The sequence below is a fragment of the Cololabis saira genome, chromosome 21, assembly GCF_033807715.1.
Source record: "Cololabis saira isolate AMF1-May2022 chromosome 21, fColSai1.1, whole genome shotgun sequence".
In the NCBI taxonomy this organism is placed as follows: domain Eukaryota; kingdom Metazoa; phylum Chordata; class Actinopteri; order Beloniformes; family Belonidae; genus Cololabis; species Cololabis saira.
The window spans coordinates 10390866-10407637 of record NC_084607.1 but is presented as its reverse complement, the minus strand read 5'-3'; the positions used below and the strand labels follow the sequence as shown (position 1 = coordinate 10407637).

The 16772-nt window shown below is 41.0% G+C and overlaps 1 protein-coding gene across 1 annotated transcript in view; it reads right to left on the bottom strand.

Annotated features, from left to right (window-relative positions):
* The window catches only part of kcnj19a (potassium inwardly rectifying channel subfamily J member 19a), a 21179-nt gene extending 7131 nt beyond the window's left edge, over positions 1-14048 (bottom strand). Inside the window, exons 1-2 of the mRNA XM_061711666.1 lie at positions 13015-14048; positions 2614-2830 (exon numbers count right to left, since the gene is read on the bottom strand). Of these exons, the coding sequence (XP_061567650.1) occupies positions 2614-2830; positions 13015-13680 (883 nt within the window). The 5' untranslated portion in view covers positions 13681-14048. The remainder of the gene's footprint in view (positions 1-2613; positions 2831-13014) is intronic.
* Between the last annotated feature and the right edge of the window lie 2724 nt (positions 14049-16772).

Genomic DNA, 16772 nt, shown 5'->3' with positions numbered 1-16772 from the left:
CGCTCAGAGCCTGAAAACAACAGCCAGGTTAACAGACAGTTCACAGACAGTTCACGTTCATTAAGGTCATCAGATCAAAAACTCTTGATGGTCCCCCGCACCCGATTTAAAACGCGAGGTGACTGCTCTTTCCAGGCCAGTGCCCCTCGCCTCTGGAATGCACTTCCACTGACCTTACGCAGCTTTGAGTCCACTGACAGTTTTAAGAGAGAACTTAAAACATATCTCTTTAGACAGGCTTTCCCCTGATGTTGATGTTTCCCTGGGCATCTGTGAAGTTACCTGTTGTTGTTGTGTTATTGTGTGTTTTATATTCTACCGCATTTTATCCCTGATGTAAAGCACTTTGTGATTGTATCTACGAAAAGTGCTATATAAATAAATTTTACTTACTTACTTACTTACTTACAGTTGATGCAACAGCTCCATATGTTCATTTACAGACCCCTTCAGACGTGCACTGCTTTCCTTCTGGTGGTAAATGAACAAAGTGAAAGATGCTCCTCGGTAACATTTTGTGACCCCGAGCAGTCCAACATGTGCTGCATCTGACTGATCATATATGTAAATGCTGTATACTGTACATGTTTATTTTAACATGCTCACACCCGTTGCTGTATTGTTTAACACAAGCTTGTACTGTTTATTAGTTTCATATGAACTTTTATGGTAAAAGGACATGTCGTCGTGATGAAACTAGTGTAAGTTTGCAAGGACTTGCAGAGTTTGGTGCGTCTTGAGCACAAATAGCAGTGACGGTGGAGATGGAGAAAAGAAATCACATAATTCTCTAACCGTTAACAATTCCACTTTAACTGTAGGTTAAAGTCTGTTTTCCACATCCACTGAGTGCCCAGAATGCTAATAAGAATTGTTATAGTGATATGATGTGTTGGTGTGAGAGAAGTGTGAGTCTATGAGGACTTTAGTGATTTACTTCACTTAATTTACTGTTCAGAATCTTGCAGATGATAAAAATAGTTTCCACGCTGATGCTCTTCGCTTTCATACAGTAGATGTGTGTGAATGAAACAATGACAGAAATGTGACTTCCTCCTTATGTCATTAATGTTACATGTCCTGAAAACAGCTTATATGGGACGTATGTTAAGAGAAATGTTGCATTGAACAATTGATACATGCATTGCATTTGACTTTTTAGATAGTTTTGTCTTAGATCTAAAAACTGAAGAAAAAGAATCCTTAAGACTTAACCAAAGCTGACAAGTGGATGAACTGCACAGCTGTCAACAGCAGCTGGATGTGCAGGGATCGCTGTTTATTTGCTGGATTTAATGGGAAGCGTGTTAGTGTGATGACAGGATATTCGCTCCCGCGCTCTGTTAAACGTCTGGGTGCATCCAGATTAATGGTGTTACTGGCAGAGCCCAGTCTGGGCTGCCTGCCCCTCCACTCTCTCCTCCTGCAGACCTGTTGCAGACAATGTGTTATGAGGGGATGGGTGGAGGCAGAGCAGAAGAAAGGAGGGAGAGGGGTTTGTTTGTACTGGACTTTAGGGAAGAATAACTGTTAAATATGCAGCAGGGAGATCAGTGTTTCCTCTGAGGGGTCTCAGCGTGGCTCCCTGTAGCTTACAGGCGGTGCACCAGCCTCGGCTCCCCCACTGCTGCTGTCCTCACAACTTCTGCCTGAACCTCGGCTCATTCATCAGACTGACAAACGCATCTACACTGATACAAATATTGTGCTTGATCTACTTAAAAAAAAATAAGTCAACTTTTTGCATGAGATTATTATGTAGATCAAGAAAGACTAGTCTTTGTATAAACTACTTAATTTTATGTATGTAAATAATACATTTTGCAAGTACAGTCAACTTAATTGTGTTAAGTTTACTTTATTTATCAGAATTAAGTTGACTTTAAAAAGAAAAAAAGAAGAAAAAAAGGAAAATAAATTAATAAATAAAAAAATTAAGTTGACTTTACTTGCAAATGAATTTTGTACATACTAAAAATTAAGTAGTTTACAAAGACTAGTCTTTCTTGATCTACATAAAATTTCATGCGAAAAAGTCGCCTTAATTTTTTTAAAGTATTTTTTACTGTGGTGTTCTACTTAAACAAATAAAGCATGTTCCATCTAAACGTTGGTCAATCTGCCCAATAGATTAAAATTGTTAAAGGAAAAGTAAATATGTTGTTTGTGTGTAAATGAAAAGATTGCTTGGGATTACATAAATACTGCTTGTTAAGGAAAAAATGCACAATGTCTTGTTTTTTAAACAAATGCAGATTAAGTTCAAAACTATATGTATTCATGTAAAGCAACAAACTTCATTTTTAATTATTTATATCACAGATTTAAATATGTTATATTTACATGCACTTAGATTTATTTTTTTCTTATAATTCAATAAAGGAATCACCGGCATGTGATGCTCTTATCCAGTTGTTCATCTCTCTTTTCCATCGAGATGCAAACTGGAGTCTAGAATATGTGTGTTAAACAGGCGGGCCGATCTTTGCATGTTTGCATTCAGGCTTTGAGAGTTTCAAATAAATAAATGCAAAAACAGTAAAATGAAGTTATGAGAATGGTGAGGGACACAACAAGCTGAAATGATGATGATGATAGGAGAAGCATCCTCACCAGTGGTTTCCACGATGCCCTCGAGGATAACGACGATCTCAAACTGTTCGTTCATGAGTGAGCGCTGCGACAAGTCGAAAAAGGGGCTCTTGGGATTGATTTCATGGCAAATGGTGAGAGGGGACACCAGGAAGAGCTGGTCTGCACCCGTCCCAAAGCCCACGTCCAGCTCACACTGGTCCAGAGGCAGGAACTCGCCCTCGGGCGTCTGGCGAGACTGGAAGATAAGAGCGAGAAGCAAGCGGACGGGGACAGAAGGAGGAGCCGAGGAAGAGGAGGAAAGAGACATGAAAGAGGTGATTAGATAGATGTTGTCACAGTACGGGATAAGAGTCTCTTCTCCTGCTTCAGTCTGGTGAAACACCTTTCATTCCAGCAGCAGAAGTGATAAGATGGTTCATAAAATTACACCCAGCGTTGTAGAAACACTCCCTCACAAGTCTGCTGAGCAAATGTTACAGGAATAAGAATATGGATCTAGATCTTATATGGATCTAGATCTAGATCTTATATGCTCTTGTTTTGTGATAAAAACACATAGTAATTTACGTAAATTTAAAAACTAGAAGTGTGATATAATTTTTCAAGGAGGGCTTTTGGACGACTACATAAATCACCAGAGATTAAAAATAAAATGTAGGCATTTATAATACAATAAGAGTAAATATAAAATAAAAAAAGAGTAAAGAGACATTTTAAATGAAAGTGGAGGATCAAAACAGATAACATTAAAAAAGTCAGATTAGCATTTGAATGTGTAAGTGTAAGAAACAGAAATATCCGACCCGGAGCTGGTACAGTTGTTTGGTTTAGCCGAACCCGGGCCGACGTTCCTGGTTCCTGGTCAAACAAACAGCTGTTAAACTAATCAAATGTTTTAAGTACTCAGCGGTAGAGAGACGCTTGTATGTGTCAGAAAAGAAGTTAACTTTAGTCTCAGAGAAGCTTTAAGTAAATATTGAAGGTTCTTTTACCTCCCCACTGAGGGAGGGTGTCTTCTCTCTCCATTTCTCTCTCCTCTCTCTTAGCTTTCTGTTGTCTACTTGTTCATGAAGAGACGTACTTAGTGCTGCGGTCTGATTTCTAGAAAAACGTCCAGTCTGATATGTGAGACGGCAGCATGAAGACGAGATTTCCCTGCAGACTGTTTACTGACGCAGAAGTATTTAATTGTCCAGATGATATTGTGGATGAATGCCAAGTTTCTGCATGGAATTTCTTTTTCTTTTTTTTGCAATCTGTTCACCGTTTCTCTTCCCATGTCTTTTGTTTTTTTTCTCCCCTTATTTGTTTTTATAAAAAATTAGGTTAAATCAGTTATGTTATGCTGTCTTTACATAAAGATTCTCATGTCAGTCATTTGCCTCGTAAAATTACATCATAAATGTGTTGGAAAGGCTTTAAGTCATTAAAGTCACTTTTTTTTTACATTCTTTACTTTGCTGATTTTATACTTTACCTTCAGTGTCTTACTACAGATGAAGATATAAAACTGTTATTTGGATGTGTCATGCAGCAGCCGCCCACCTACAGACTTCTATAGAGCACAGTGTCATTAAGAGCTCCCACACAGATCCACTGCAGATACCGTCTCATCCCATCTCTCTAAGTTTTCTGTCATCTATGAATGTGTGCTTTCTGCAGTAAGTCCTCATGTAGTTAGAGCATCATCCCACAGACGGTACACTCTCCCAGCATAACAAATAATGAGGTAGTGCAATTTAATCCCTGGTGCTGGTTATTTTACTTAAATGTTCCCAGTAAAAGAAATAAACGAGAGGAAAGAAAACAAAAGTATTTAAAGAAGAAAAGGATTTGCTTCAGTTATTGGATTATATTCTCAAGTAAAACCAAAGAAACACTTTAAACAAGAGCGTAGAGGTGAGGAGAGGTTCACTTGCTCGTCTTGACGCTCATTTGTAGATGAAAACAAAAGTACAGAAGAACAAAAGTCTTTCACAAGAAGCACATCTGTCCTGAATGTAAAGTTTCTCTAGACTCTCTCAAGTGAGGATTTATTCCTGGGATGGTGTATTTGGTTTCTGTTATTGTTTGGTGTCTAAACTTTTTCCACGTTCAGATCCTGATATTACAATGCATCCTGGGAAGTCCGATCACAAGTGGCCAACACGTAACACACGCGTTAACACCGGGTGATAAATGTGCATCCAAACACGTCCTCCCTGATCAGATCTGACCTTCCTCCTCCAAACACAGAGAAATACATCACTTTTTCACTCGCAAACACCAAATGGCTTTCTCCCTCAGTAAAGGCAGCAGCTGGATGTAATTAGGTTAAAAACATTACTGTTTACTCAAGCGTACTCCTAAATTAAACTTACCTGCTGTATTCTACTGCCCTTATTTTTAACAGCTTGTGCTTTTTATTATTTTACTTCTTTTCTTATCATCTTATTCTTCATTTTTTCAATCTTATTTGTTATTTACTGTCTAATTATGTCTTGCTGCTTTTAATGTCAATGTAAAGTACTTTGAATTACCTTGTGTTGAATTGTGCTACAAATAAATAAGTTTGCCTTGCCTTGGTGCAACTTGCAAATTGAAAAAAGAAGCTGGAAATAACAAGACAAAAACCTTGTTTCTCTTTTTCTTTTCCCCAAACTTGATTCAACAAAGGCTTCGTAGAGTTCAAACCAGGTGTGAATATGACAAGGAGAGCGGTGTCTTGTTCCGTGTCCTGTGTCCTGTCTTGTCCTCACAGCCTGATTTATACATCTGCCTCAAAGCTGCACGTTAGCTACAGCGCAGGTGTGAATCCGACGGCGTGGGCTGTGGCGGGGGGGTACAGCATAGCCAGGCACTGCTGATCGGATTTCTTAGGACTCACTTTAGTGAAGGTTTTAAACGGGGTCTTAGTCTATGTCCAGTTCAAACATGGATCATACTTAACACTGAGAAACCAGACAAAGCCCTTTAACAGAATCATAGAAGATAAACGGATGTGACTCTCACATTTGATCTCAGCTGCACATATTAGAAGTTTGGTGACTGCACTTTGCTCGGTTGTCTCTCCTCAGACCATCGTCACATGTAACAGGGTCTGCTGGTTTGCATCAGTCTTTGGTGTGTTTTGAGTCCCGCTTGATTGCTGGATGTTTTCTGGATTATTCCCTGGTTGCTTTTGACTCGTTCTGTTAGACTTTAGTTGTATGTTGTCTGTCTTTCAGTGAGGTCACGTTCTACTATTTTTATCTCCTTTTTGTCTGGTTTTCTGCTTCTTTATCAAATCTGACATTTGACTAAACGTGGTTTGTCTCAATTCATCTGGACCAGTTATTGTAGCTGGACGTATTAAGTCCTAATAAAGTCTCATAAAGCCATAAAGTCTTTGTAACCAGTAACCCAAACTGCATCTTTGATTTTTTTTTTTTTTTTTGCGGCTCAAGGTGTAGATAGGAAGGGGGTAGAGAGAGAACAAAGACGACATCAGCAAAGGTTGGCAGGCTGGCAGGCTGGGACCCAGCGACCGCTGCAGTAATACTGTAGCTAGGGCTGGGCGATATGGACCAAAAGTCATATCTCGATATTTTCTAGCTGAATGGCGATACTCGATATATATATCGATATTTTTTCTGTGCCATAATTGGGGTTTCCCCCAAAGCATTATAGCATAGCATCTCTGTTAGCTTCATTTTTTCTGAGGCAAACCATTAAAAAAACTGTCAGTTTTAATACAAAGCCTCGTGCAAAATGTCACACAGGTACCTTTATTAACAGAGGTCTGCACAATATCAAAATGTATAAAACAAATGAAATAAAAATAAACTGCCTGCATATATAGAATAAAAATGCTTCTTGAATAAAATAAAACAAATACCCCTTTCCTGCATAACAATTAAATTAAAATACACTGTGCAATTAATACAATGTAGACAGTAACAGGCAGACTTTTCCGCTGAGGTTGACAGTTGTGCAAATAACAAAACATTTGTGCAAATCTCAAATAAAATATTATATGTCACAAAATAAGCTATATCAAAATCATAAAAAAAAAAATATATATTTTTTTTTTTAAATCGATATAAACGATATTGTTTCATACTATATCGCGTTTGAAAATATATCGATATATATTAAAATCTCGATATATCGCCCAGCCCTAACTGTAGCCTCAGTACAAGGGCCGCTTGCTTAAACCACTATAAATCCAGCGGCCCTTGAATTTTTGTTTTAGTAAATCCTCCCACCCAAGCGACCAGTCGGAGCCCAGTTTGGTTCCAAGCAGCCGGTGATGTAGTTCATGTCTCCGAGATACAAACTGTGGATGAAGTTTGAGTAAACAAGATTTGGATTCTTAGAGAAACACTGCAGTCTGTTTCTTTGCATGCCAACCAGAGGCTCCTCCTGGTGTTTATTTGTTGTGTGTTTGCCGGCTTTCTCACATGTTGTATTCTGCTAAATGCTGTTTAGCATCGTTCCTCCAAGAGCGGTTATCTTGTGTTAGCTCAGGGAAATTCTACATTTCACCTTTTATCTTTGTCACTTAAGATTAAGAAGATGGATGGCTGTGTGCAAATACTGACAGGTCCCGCTGGCGCTCTGCTGAGCTCAGATTGGGAGGTAGCTCAGCTTCTCTGCTGTTTCCTGCTTGTTTGTTTGTTTCTTGTGAATCTTGACATGCTGCCCCAACAAATGTACAGATTTTTCTCAGTGATCCCTGACATCTGTAGACAGAGACACTTGGGTCATTTTACAAATACATTTTAGAGAAAAGGTGCAGAAGTGCCGGATCATTACATTTCTGTTAATAAACGTTTAACCCGTCGTGTCTGATTGCTCGCCGTTCTATGGTCTGTACTGTTATTATCATTAGAGCAGTAACATAGTTGTCCCTACGCTCTAACTGGACAATTTCAATAGTTTAAATCTGAGACGGGTGATGGATCAAATTTATTATGGCTAAAACGTAACACGTGGAGTTGATAATGATTGATGACATGATTGTTTTTAAGTGTGTCCAAGGTTTGGGTTTGTGTTGGGTCAATTTCAGGAAACATCAGGAGCAGATATGTTCATTTTAATGGTACCATAACTCGTCTCCCTCACATGTGGTACCTCTGGTACCAGCGTGTAATCTTAACACCTCACATGCCTCCACCGTTTCATGTGAAGTTCTGCTTATTTCCCATATTTCTCCAACTCCTTGCTCCTCGGGTTGGACTCACTGAGAGACGTGTTCACACGCTCCAAAACAACCAAAACAGACGTTTAGCCCTGATTCATTTTCTACCAACTCTGCCTGATAAAAGATATGGATATCGTCACGCTGCTAAGGTGACTTATATTTTATAGACAAAACAGTGTGGACAGATTGAGGAGTCACGGTGTTACACACACAAATGAAGGAACTGCACTGAACTGTAATAAGCAACATGAATCCTGAATAATCCTGATTTTTGAGAACAAAGTAAGCTCCAGTTGCACCAGAGTGCATTAGAATTGTTCCACGGCTCAGATAACGGCTTTTACATTTGTTCAAATGATCCACGCTAGAAGAGGAATCACACCAGAGGTGCTTTTTATCTTTCTGAACCCGTCAAATCTGAACACCTCAGCAGTGTGTAATCCTTCCATGGGCTGAAAGGGGGGGTATTAAGGCGTGTGTGTGTGCGTGCGTGTGTGTGTGTGTGTGTGTGTGTGTGTGTGCAATGTGACGATTGCCGTTTTGTGATAACACCTCAGCACGGCTGCACGTGTTAACCTCATATCAACAACAACTCACCTTTCTCTGTAATTTGTAATGTTTGTAAAATGTTACAAACTTGTTATGACTTTACTTAACTTCCAGACCTATCACTAGTCGTGTCAAAAATTCAACCTTAAACTTTGAAAACAAACAAAAATTATCCTGACTGCAGTAAAAGTGCAGGTCACTTTGAGTTTGTTCATTGGCCAGATTTGTCTGGATGAGAACGTCTGTGAAGGTGAACTGATCCGTTCACTGTGGAGGCTTGCATGCCTTCACAATGGAGAAAGTAGAAAAAGGACACACATATAAAACATTATGTTTTATATATGTGTCCTTTTTCTACTTTCTACCTCGGAAATGGTCTTAACTCTTTTTCCAGCACCTGGTGGCAAAACGTGGGCACAAACGGTGTCTCGGTGTTCTTGGCCTTTGGTTGTAAAACCTCATACCAAGGCTCCTTAACTCCAAATAATAAACCTGTGTTATAGTATTTGTAGTTCACATTTTGACTGTAAAAACACATGCATGCCCTCAGCGTTTTTTAGACTGTAGCGTGGGAGAAAACACCCAGAGGCAAGAAAACATTGGACTCCTGCACACTGGAATTTTACTTTCAAATCTGCCTCATTGGAAATACAACATTTCAGTCGGTGCACCATCATTGGTTAAGACTCGCATTTCCAGTGCAGTTCCGAGGAAATGCAATGCCAGGGTCTGGAGAGGGAGTATATGCAAGTGCTAGTGTTTCTGAATCTGCACAATAACTGCTGGTGGAATATTTCCTGAGGGCAAAGAAGCCTGAGCACCAGAGACTGTAAAGGTGTTCAGGCTCTGAAACATCCTGATCAGTAGCTGCCCTTCTCCAGGCCTCCTCTGTTCAACCTGATATACAACTGAATCTCTTCCTATTATGTAAAGAAATAAATCAGTTCTAGTCATAAACTGTGAACAACCTCGTAGAGATGTACGCGTTAAAGGATTTCATCCTCTCGTATAACTTCTAGATAGATGGTTCCCCTTTCCCAATGAAAACAAAATATCTGTTGGTAATTTATTTTGGTTGAGCACTTTCTGTTACCGTCCCTCAGTTCCTTCCTCATGCACAATCCCAGCACGGGCGACCTCCTTCCTCCTGTCACCCAGCAATCATCCACTACGGTACAACAAGGTGCACCAATAAACTGTCAAAACACATATTGTTGCTGGGATTATTACCCGTAACGCAGCTGCGCCCACAAAATCCCCTCAGCTGGTCTGCAGCAGAGCACCACCTGGCTCGGCAAGTGTGAGCAGAATGAGTCCAACAGCCCAAAAAGCCTCCCCTGGTTTCCAGGGCATCACCGAGGAGAGGAGGAAACCCAGGGCACACAGGCACAGGCAGATGGCCACAGGCCCACTTCAAACCAAAGGTCAGTGGGTCTGTGAAATGCAGTCAGAGCGGTGAAAGACTGGTGCTTTTATCCTCCACGGCACCACATTTGTTTCTGCAGTACGCGCTCACTGCAAGTGTGGTGTGGTGGTTATTGTAGCTGACATACAGCGTAATGACAGTGTCATCGCCTCATAAAGGCCGCGGTTATTCTCTCCATCCAGCGCCGGGACGCCCGTACAAAACCAGACTGTTTATATTTAAACGGTTGCTTATTGGAAAAAAATAGAAAAAATCTGTTAACCTCCTTTCACAATCATTTGACGCCGATTACAACCAAGTTACGTTGCAAAAGTACATACATTCTCAACGTTTTAAACCTGAATATAGGAATTAATAGGAGTAAACTGGATTTTTCAAAAGCTGCTTAGCCTTACATGGAATATAACTCGTGCTGGGACGGGGGACATATTTTGGAATGATCTTGGGTAAAAAAAAATAATCTAAAAGTTGGATTTTCCACTTTGCAAGCCAACAGCTTTTTTGCATCTCAGTTGATCAATATTCAAAAAAATTCAAAAATAAGAATCCTATCCTCCGTGAGTCTGAGAGCTATCAGTTTCTCAGGTGACAGTGACATGTTTCTTTATTGTATTTTTGCAGCTATGTTGCAACCTTTTGCAGCTCTAAACACTGCGCTTTGATATTATTTACGGAGCACAGTGTCCGTGAGGAAAAAGCCCGTATATAAATACCCACTATTTTATTTAGCTCTGTCCATTGAAACGTTTGTGTAAATGCATTCTGGCAGCGATGGCTTTTTATTATTTAATTGAACTGCTAAAGATCAGAATGATTTTTATCATTTGTTATGTTACTCCTAATGTTTTAAACCCCAATTCTGAAATTAAACATGATGAACACAATGAATAACAAATCCACAGGAGAGAAAATGCTTTGAATAATTCATGCATTTGCTGTTTTTTCTTAATATCGGGCCTGTACGAACACTGGATGTCATTTGTAACCGTGAATTGGCTCCGTGTTCTGTCCACTCCTACAACTGCAGTGACATTGTGATGCGTTTCCTCGTTCGTGGTTCTGCTTGAGAGCCTGTGGACGGTCCACCAAATAACCGACTGAATTGATTTCTGACTGCATCGAGGGGCAAAGAAGAGTGGAAAGGAGAGGTGGGATGTACCTACGAATCCAGACACTGGAGATGATGGTCATCATGAAAGCAGCAGCCGGACCACAAAAAGTTAGCCCGGCTTCATGCAAAGTATGTTTGAGACAGTTGTTATTCTCACAGACAACAAAGGGTGTTTTCTATTGCAATTCTACTCTAATATAGGAAAGACAGAATTCAGAGTGGAAGAAGGCCTGATTATCATTACTAAGTGATTAAAAGTCCCAGAGCTCCAGGTGTTAAAACGTAACCTATGATGCGTCCCAGAGCTTTTACACTCACACCTCCACAGAAGAAGAACGGGACCACATTACAACAGACATCACACTCAGGCCTCCACGCTCACTGATGCCCACAACAAGCCTGTTTTCAAACTGTCTTTGTCCCTCAGACGCCGTCATTACAATTCAAAACGACTGCTCTGACTGTGACGTCTGAGTATTTGATCATGGAGCATGACTAAAGGAGGCCGGCAGTTCAACAGCACCACCAACATCTCCACGCAGGGACTGCACTGGAAGCACTAGTCTTGGGTTAATGTTTAGCCAGCCGTTAAGATGTGAAAGATTTAGGACTGTTTGGATCCTAAATGGTGAGTTTGTTCCTGCAATGCGTCGCCTTGTTTGTGGTTTCTGACAGCTACTGTATTGATGATCGCGTCTCAGAAAGCAAGAACAGGGTCACACTACAAAGCCCTGAAGCACACACTTATATATTTATTGTTTTACACAGAGAGAAAGAAAGTAAAAGCGGTGTGCAGGTAAAAAGAAGCTCTGGAGTTTAAGCCGATTTTATTTCCAAGAAGAAAGGCTTCCTGAGCTCCAGTTCTCTCCTTTACAGTCCTGTCTTTTTTAGATAAACCGCAGCTTTCTGTTTTCAGCACATTTAAAACTCAGAGGTGTATCTCACTCAGCTGGAGAGCTTCTTATTGACTTTCTCACAGCGGAGGTGAAGGAAACGGCCGTACAGTTGTGTTATTGTATTTCATGTCCATGGGGCCGTACGTTGCTAGTGTGGACCAGCGGGTGCTCCCTGCCTCCTCTCTGCCTGCATGCATCATTAGGCTGACCAGTGCTTCGCTCCATGTTGCTGTGCGGAGGAGAACACAGACATAAACAAGCTCCAAACACCTCACTAATGCTGTTTGTCTTCTTTACAGCCCATTTTGTTCACTGAACACGAATGTGGCTGAAAGGAACTCTATTATGATAATTAAAAGAGGAGCCAGTGGACCTTGCTATGTGCATGATTTTCTGCATCGCTGTTTGTTTTCGGGGAACGTAGTTCATTAGCCGTGCTGAGCTCTTCATTACTAGTGTGGATGAAAACCCACAACAGTGTCACCATGGGGAAGTTGGTGTGTTGTGGTTCTTAGACAGCCCTGTGGGTGTCTATGCAGCTTTATTCAAAGAAATGCACAATTTATGTCAATCCCCATAAAGGTTTTTTCAAGTCCTTGGACTCTGTGCGTAGGTTCCCCCTCTGACTCACCAAGCCCTACTTTCTTCTTAGAGACATGAATCTCATCCACTTACTGGTTCAAGCTTATCCATCAGAGGAGATGCTGGAGCAGCCGAGCTGCAGCGCTCCAGACAAAGACCAACAGGCTTTAAGAGAGCTTTAAGTTGCAGTCTCACCATCCTGCAGCTGGAGATTGTGGTCATTCCACCTTAAAGCTGCTTTGGCACAAGTGTGCAGCAGGACCTGATGATGATCAAGCTGTAGTTCAGAAAATTTTCATTTTTTTTACCTCTGATGTGCAGTTTGCAGGTGTTTCTTTTCCTCTGGGTCTCAGTTGAGAAAGTAATGAGAATATTTTTCTTTAGAGCTACAAACTGTCAGTCAGGGGTGCAGACATTGAGCAAAGAGAAGAAAAAGTTTTAGTTTTTTTTTCGTTTTTATTTTTTTACTTTTCATAAGCTTCTGCAATTTGCATAAGCTGACAGTGACGGCCATACTTGAGAGAAGATGGAGCTCCTACAGTCTAAAAAGTCAGAATAAGTTCACCATAATGAATATAGTTTAATTGGAATTATTTATGTGTGGAAAGGGTCGTTATGCTTCATCTAAACTGTCATTTTACATCTCAGGCTTGCGGTCAGTTTTGAGTTGTTTCCATCTCTCCCTGCTTACCTTTATGACCTTGCACCTGATCTGGGCTGAGACCATGTGGCTGTTCCTTAGGTTCCCCACCCGGAACATGAGGCACAGCCTGCCGTCTCGCTGGGAAATCACCGCGTCCTGGCTGAACATGAGCGTCTCCGCGCGCTTCTTGGGTTGGGACATTTTAATGAACATGCAACCGATGAGGAAAGCGTCCACGATGGAGCCCAGCAGCGACTGGAACAGGAAGAGGATGATGCCCTCCGGACACTTCTCTGTGATGTATCGGTAGCCGTAACCGATGGTGGCCTCGGTTTCGATGAAGAAGAGGAAAGCCGAAGGGAAGTTGTACACGTTGGCCACGCAGGGGGTGTAGGATGAGTCGTGTCCGTGGTTCAGGTCTCCCCTGATGTAGGCAATGATCCACCACATCGATGCCATCACCAGCCAGGCGATGGTGTAAGTTAGGATGAAGATGAGCAGGTTCCACCTCCACTTCAGGTCCACCAAAGTGGTGAATAAGTCGGACAGGTACCTGCTGGTCTCCCCTCCGAGGTTTCCGTGCTGCACGTTGCACCGGCCGTTCTTATCCACGAAGCGCTGCCGTTTCTTCTTGACCTGAGTAGCAAAACTGGGAGCCTGATTTGTGTTAACCACCTGGTAGTCTTCTCCAAATTTTCTACGAAGTGCCGCCATTTCAACTTAAATTGAGTAAATAGCCGAAATCTTGCAGTTTAATCCATGTTTCGTTTATTTTGGACCTCCAAAACACGGACTACCTGCAGTGCGTAAAATGCGCCATGGTCACTTTGCGCGCTCAGCCACTCCAGTAAATAAAAAATAATAAAAAAAATCACGCTTTTCTTTGCCTCTGGTGTAGAGTTGCTACTTTTTTTATCAAACACAAAAATCTGCAGTTCCTCTTGGTATTAAACATGGCATCAGAGGATCTGTGCCTGCTCCGTGCGCTCTCCTCAGCCTCCACTCGCTCTGCCGTGCGGACGCTCACCAGCGGAGCGACGCGTCTACGAGGAGCTGTCACCATTCACAGCTTCTGCTCAGCCGTGCAGGATAAACAGGGGAGTGAGAGTGTGTAAGGGAGAAGGGAGGGAGGGAGGGAGGGAGGGATGGAGAGAGGAGAGAGGAGGAGAGAGTTACACAAGAGGAGACGGAGACTCGGGCAGTTTGACTCGCGCGTGTAGTTCAGCAGGTCAAGTAGAAAACCGTGCAGTTTCATTCTCCATTCATCAGCGAGCCGCTTAACTTATTCATCATTCCCAATTAGAGTTTTTATTGTTTTTAGTTTGTTTTGCGATAAACAACACTAAAAATCCTAAATGTAAGTAATGATGTTGGAGGAGCTTTGTGCTTGTAAGTTAAACTGCGCCATCTACTGGAAGGTCAAGCGCAATTTTGATTTAATGCCGGTGTTGTGCCAAAAAGTGATTGCCTGCCAGAATCTGATTTCTTCTGATTTCTGGCCGCGGGAGCGCGCACAGCAGCCCGTTGAGCGATAGCGCTAAAACGTCAGATTTTCAGATTATGAAGCTCAAGAATGAAATCAAGTCATATTTAGGCAGAAACAACTTTTCATTAACTGTATTTGGCATTCAAATAATTTTTGGCAGGTAAAATAGATCCATTTTCAGGGGAGAAATCAGATTCTGGCAGGCAATCACTTTTTGGCACGACACCGGCTGTTACAGGATAAAAAAATCTGTGCAAAAGTTAGTAACTCTCCTTTAATTCTACAGCTTTCCGTGTACCTTTAATTCTACAGCTTTCTGTGTAAAACTTTAATAAAAATAATCTGATCATAGTGGGTCATAGTATGATACAGCATATATAATAAGAATACAATTACACAATAATTATACAATTTCACAATAACATATCTTTTCCCCGGTGCTTTAATTTATTGAACAAAAATGAGGCCAAAAAGAAAAAAAAAACAACACATATGTGCAACACCAAACAAGCAGTAAGTCAGTAACCTACAGATCCACCTTTAGCAGCAATAAGACAAGGCAGTGGTTTTTAGCACAGCTGTAATCTCAGTTGGAGGAATTGTGCACCATTGTTCTTTTCAGCAGTTTCAGTTCATTGAGGTTTGGGGCATTTGCTTATGCACAGCTCTCTTATAGTCCTGCCACAGCATGTCGGTTGTTTTGATACCTGGAGTTTGGTTAAGCCCTCACAAAACCCGAGAACCTCTCATTTGCCTCTGAAATACTCTGGTGTACTGAGGAGTTCATGACTCAGAGACTCTGAGCCTGTACGGGCCCCGGTGTCGTCGCTGCAAACAAACCAACAGGGTGGTGAACATTAAGGCAAGGCACGTTTAATTGTTCAGCACATTTCAGCAACAGGGATATTCAACATGCTTTACATCATGTAAACATGACAAATAAAGAGGGGGGAAACAGGACCATGCATTAAGACCAAACAACTCCTCTTCGGTAGCACGTGTCTTTGGGACATTGCTGCAAGCTTTGTGGTTGGTTTAGGTGCAGTTTTGCAAACCTCAGTCATGTTTGCACGTGCTTTATGTTAATAGCACAGTGAAGAAGTTATATGCTGTTTATTCAGGTTGTATAATGAAATTATTTCTGTTTTTACACAAAAAAGTAGGATTTAAGAAGAATTACTGACTCTTTCACATGAATCAATACACTGAGGTATTTATTTAACATGATAAACAGCTGAAAGCAGCTTACAGCACTCATTGAACCTAGAATATTTACCAAACATTTAATTTTCTGCGCTGTTGCCCAGAGTGGATTAAACGTTACCTCTCCCCATACCTTTGTCTGTGTCCCTCTAACATTAAATCAGTCGCTCTCCTCTTTCCTCTGAATCCTTGTGTATTGATTTAAACATTGGATGTCTAGTGGAGGATTTCCTGGAGCGATATTGTCCCAAAGGATGATCATAAAATAGATGACTCACACTTGGATCTGATGTTTCCCTTGTTTTAATCACCTGCACATAAAAATCTGCATTACACTAAGCACTGTCATTGTTAACTAATGCTTATTTAGTCTTGCAGTCACACTGGAAGAATACAGACACCCTTCTCTGGTCTCATTTCAGAACTGAACCTCATCGAGAGTGTTTTTGTTCATTTCTTTGATGTTTTCATTGAGATTCATTTAATATACTCTATAGCTAAGAATGCTTACAGCTCACAGTGCAAAGGACTGAGTGGCGGAAACACGGATTAAAAGCATCAAAGAGTGACTGAAGTCTGTATTCCACTAAAAGGGGACTTCTTAAAGTCTGCGTGCATCAGAAACAGCTTACACTGAAATATATATTCCCACGTCGTGTACAGAGTTGGTTCAGAGGTTTTACATACCAGGACATAATTAAATACAATATTTCCCTCACCGGGTCTAGAAATTAGATTTAAAAAGGATTTTTCAGATGAGCAACGCTTGACATGTTCCACAATATCATTATGTATTTGACAAAAATGAAGCAAAAAATCAATAAAATCCAGAAGCAGTGTTTAAAAAAAGTGAGAACGCAGAAAAAAAGAGCACTATTCCCTGCTTGTACAGGCTTCAGTCGGCATGTTAGAATGTTACAGTTTGAAATGGACCCCACAGGTACGCCTTGCTAAGAAGGTCTTCAGGAAAAACAGTTCTATAGAACAATCGCCACAGCCCACATAGGTTTGCAGAACTGCATCTGAAGAAACTATAACTCCTCTGGAACATGTTTCTTTGTACAAAGAAAACCAAAGTGCAAATGTTAGTCAATTCTGCTCATTTGGTAAAACACAT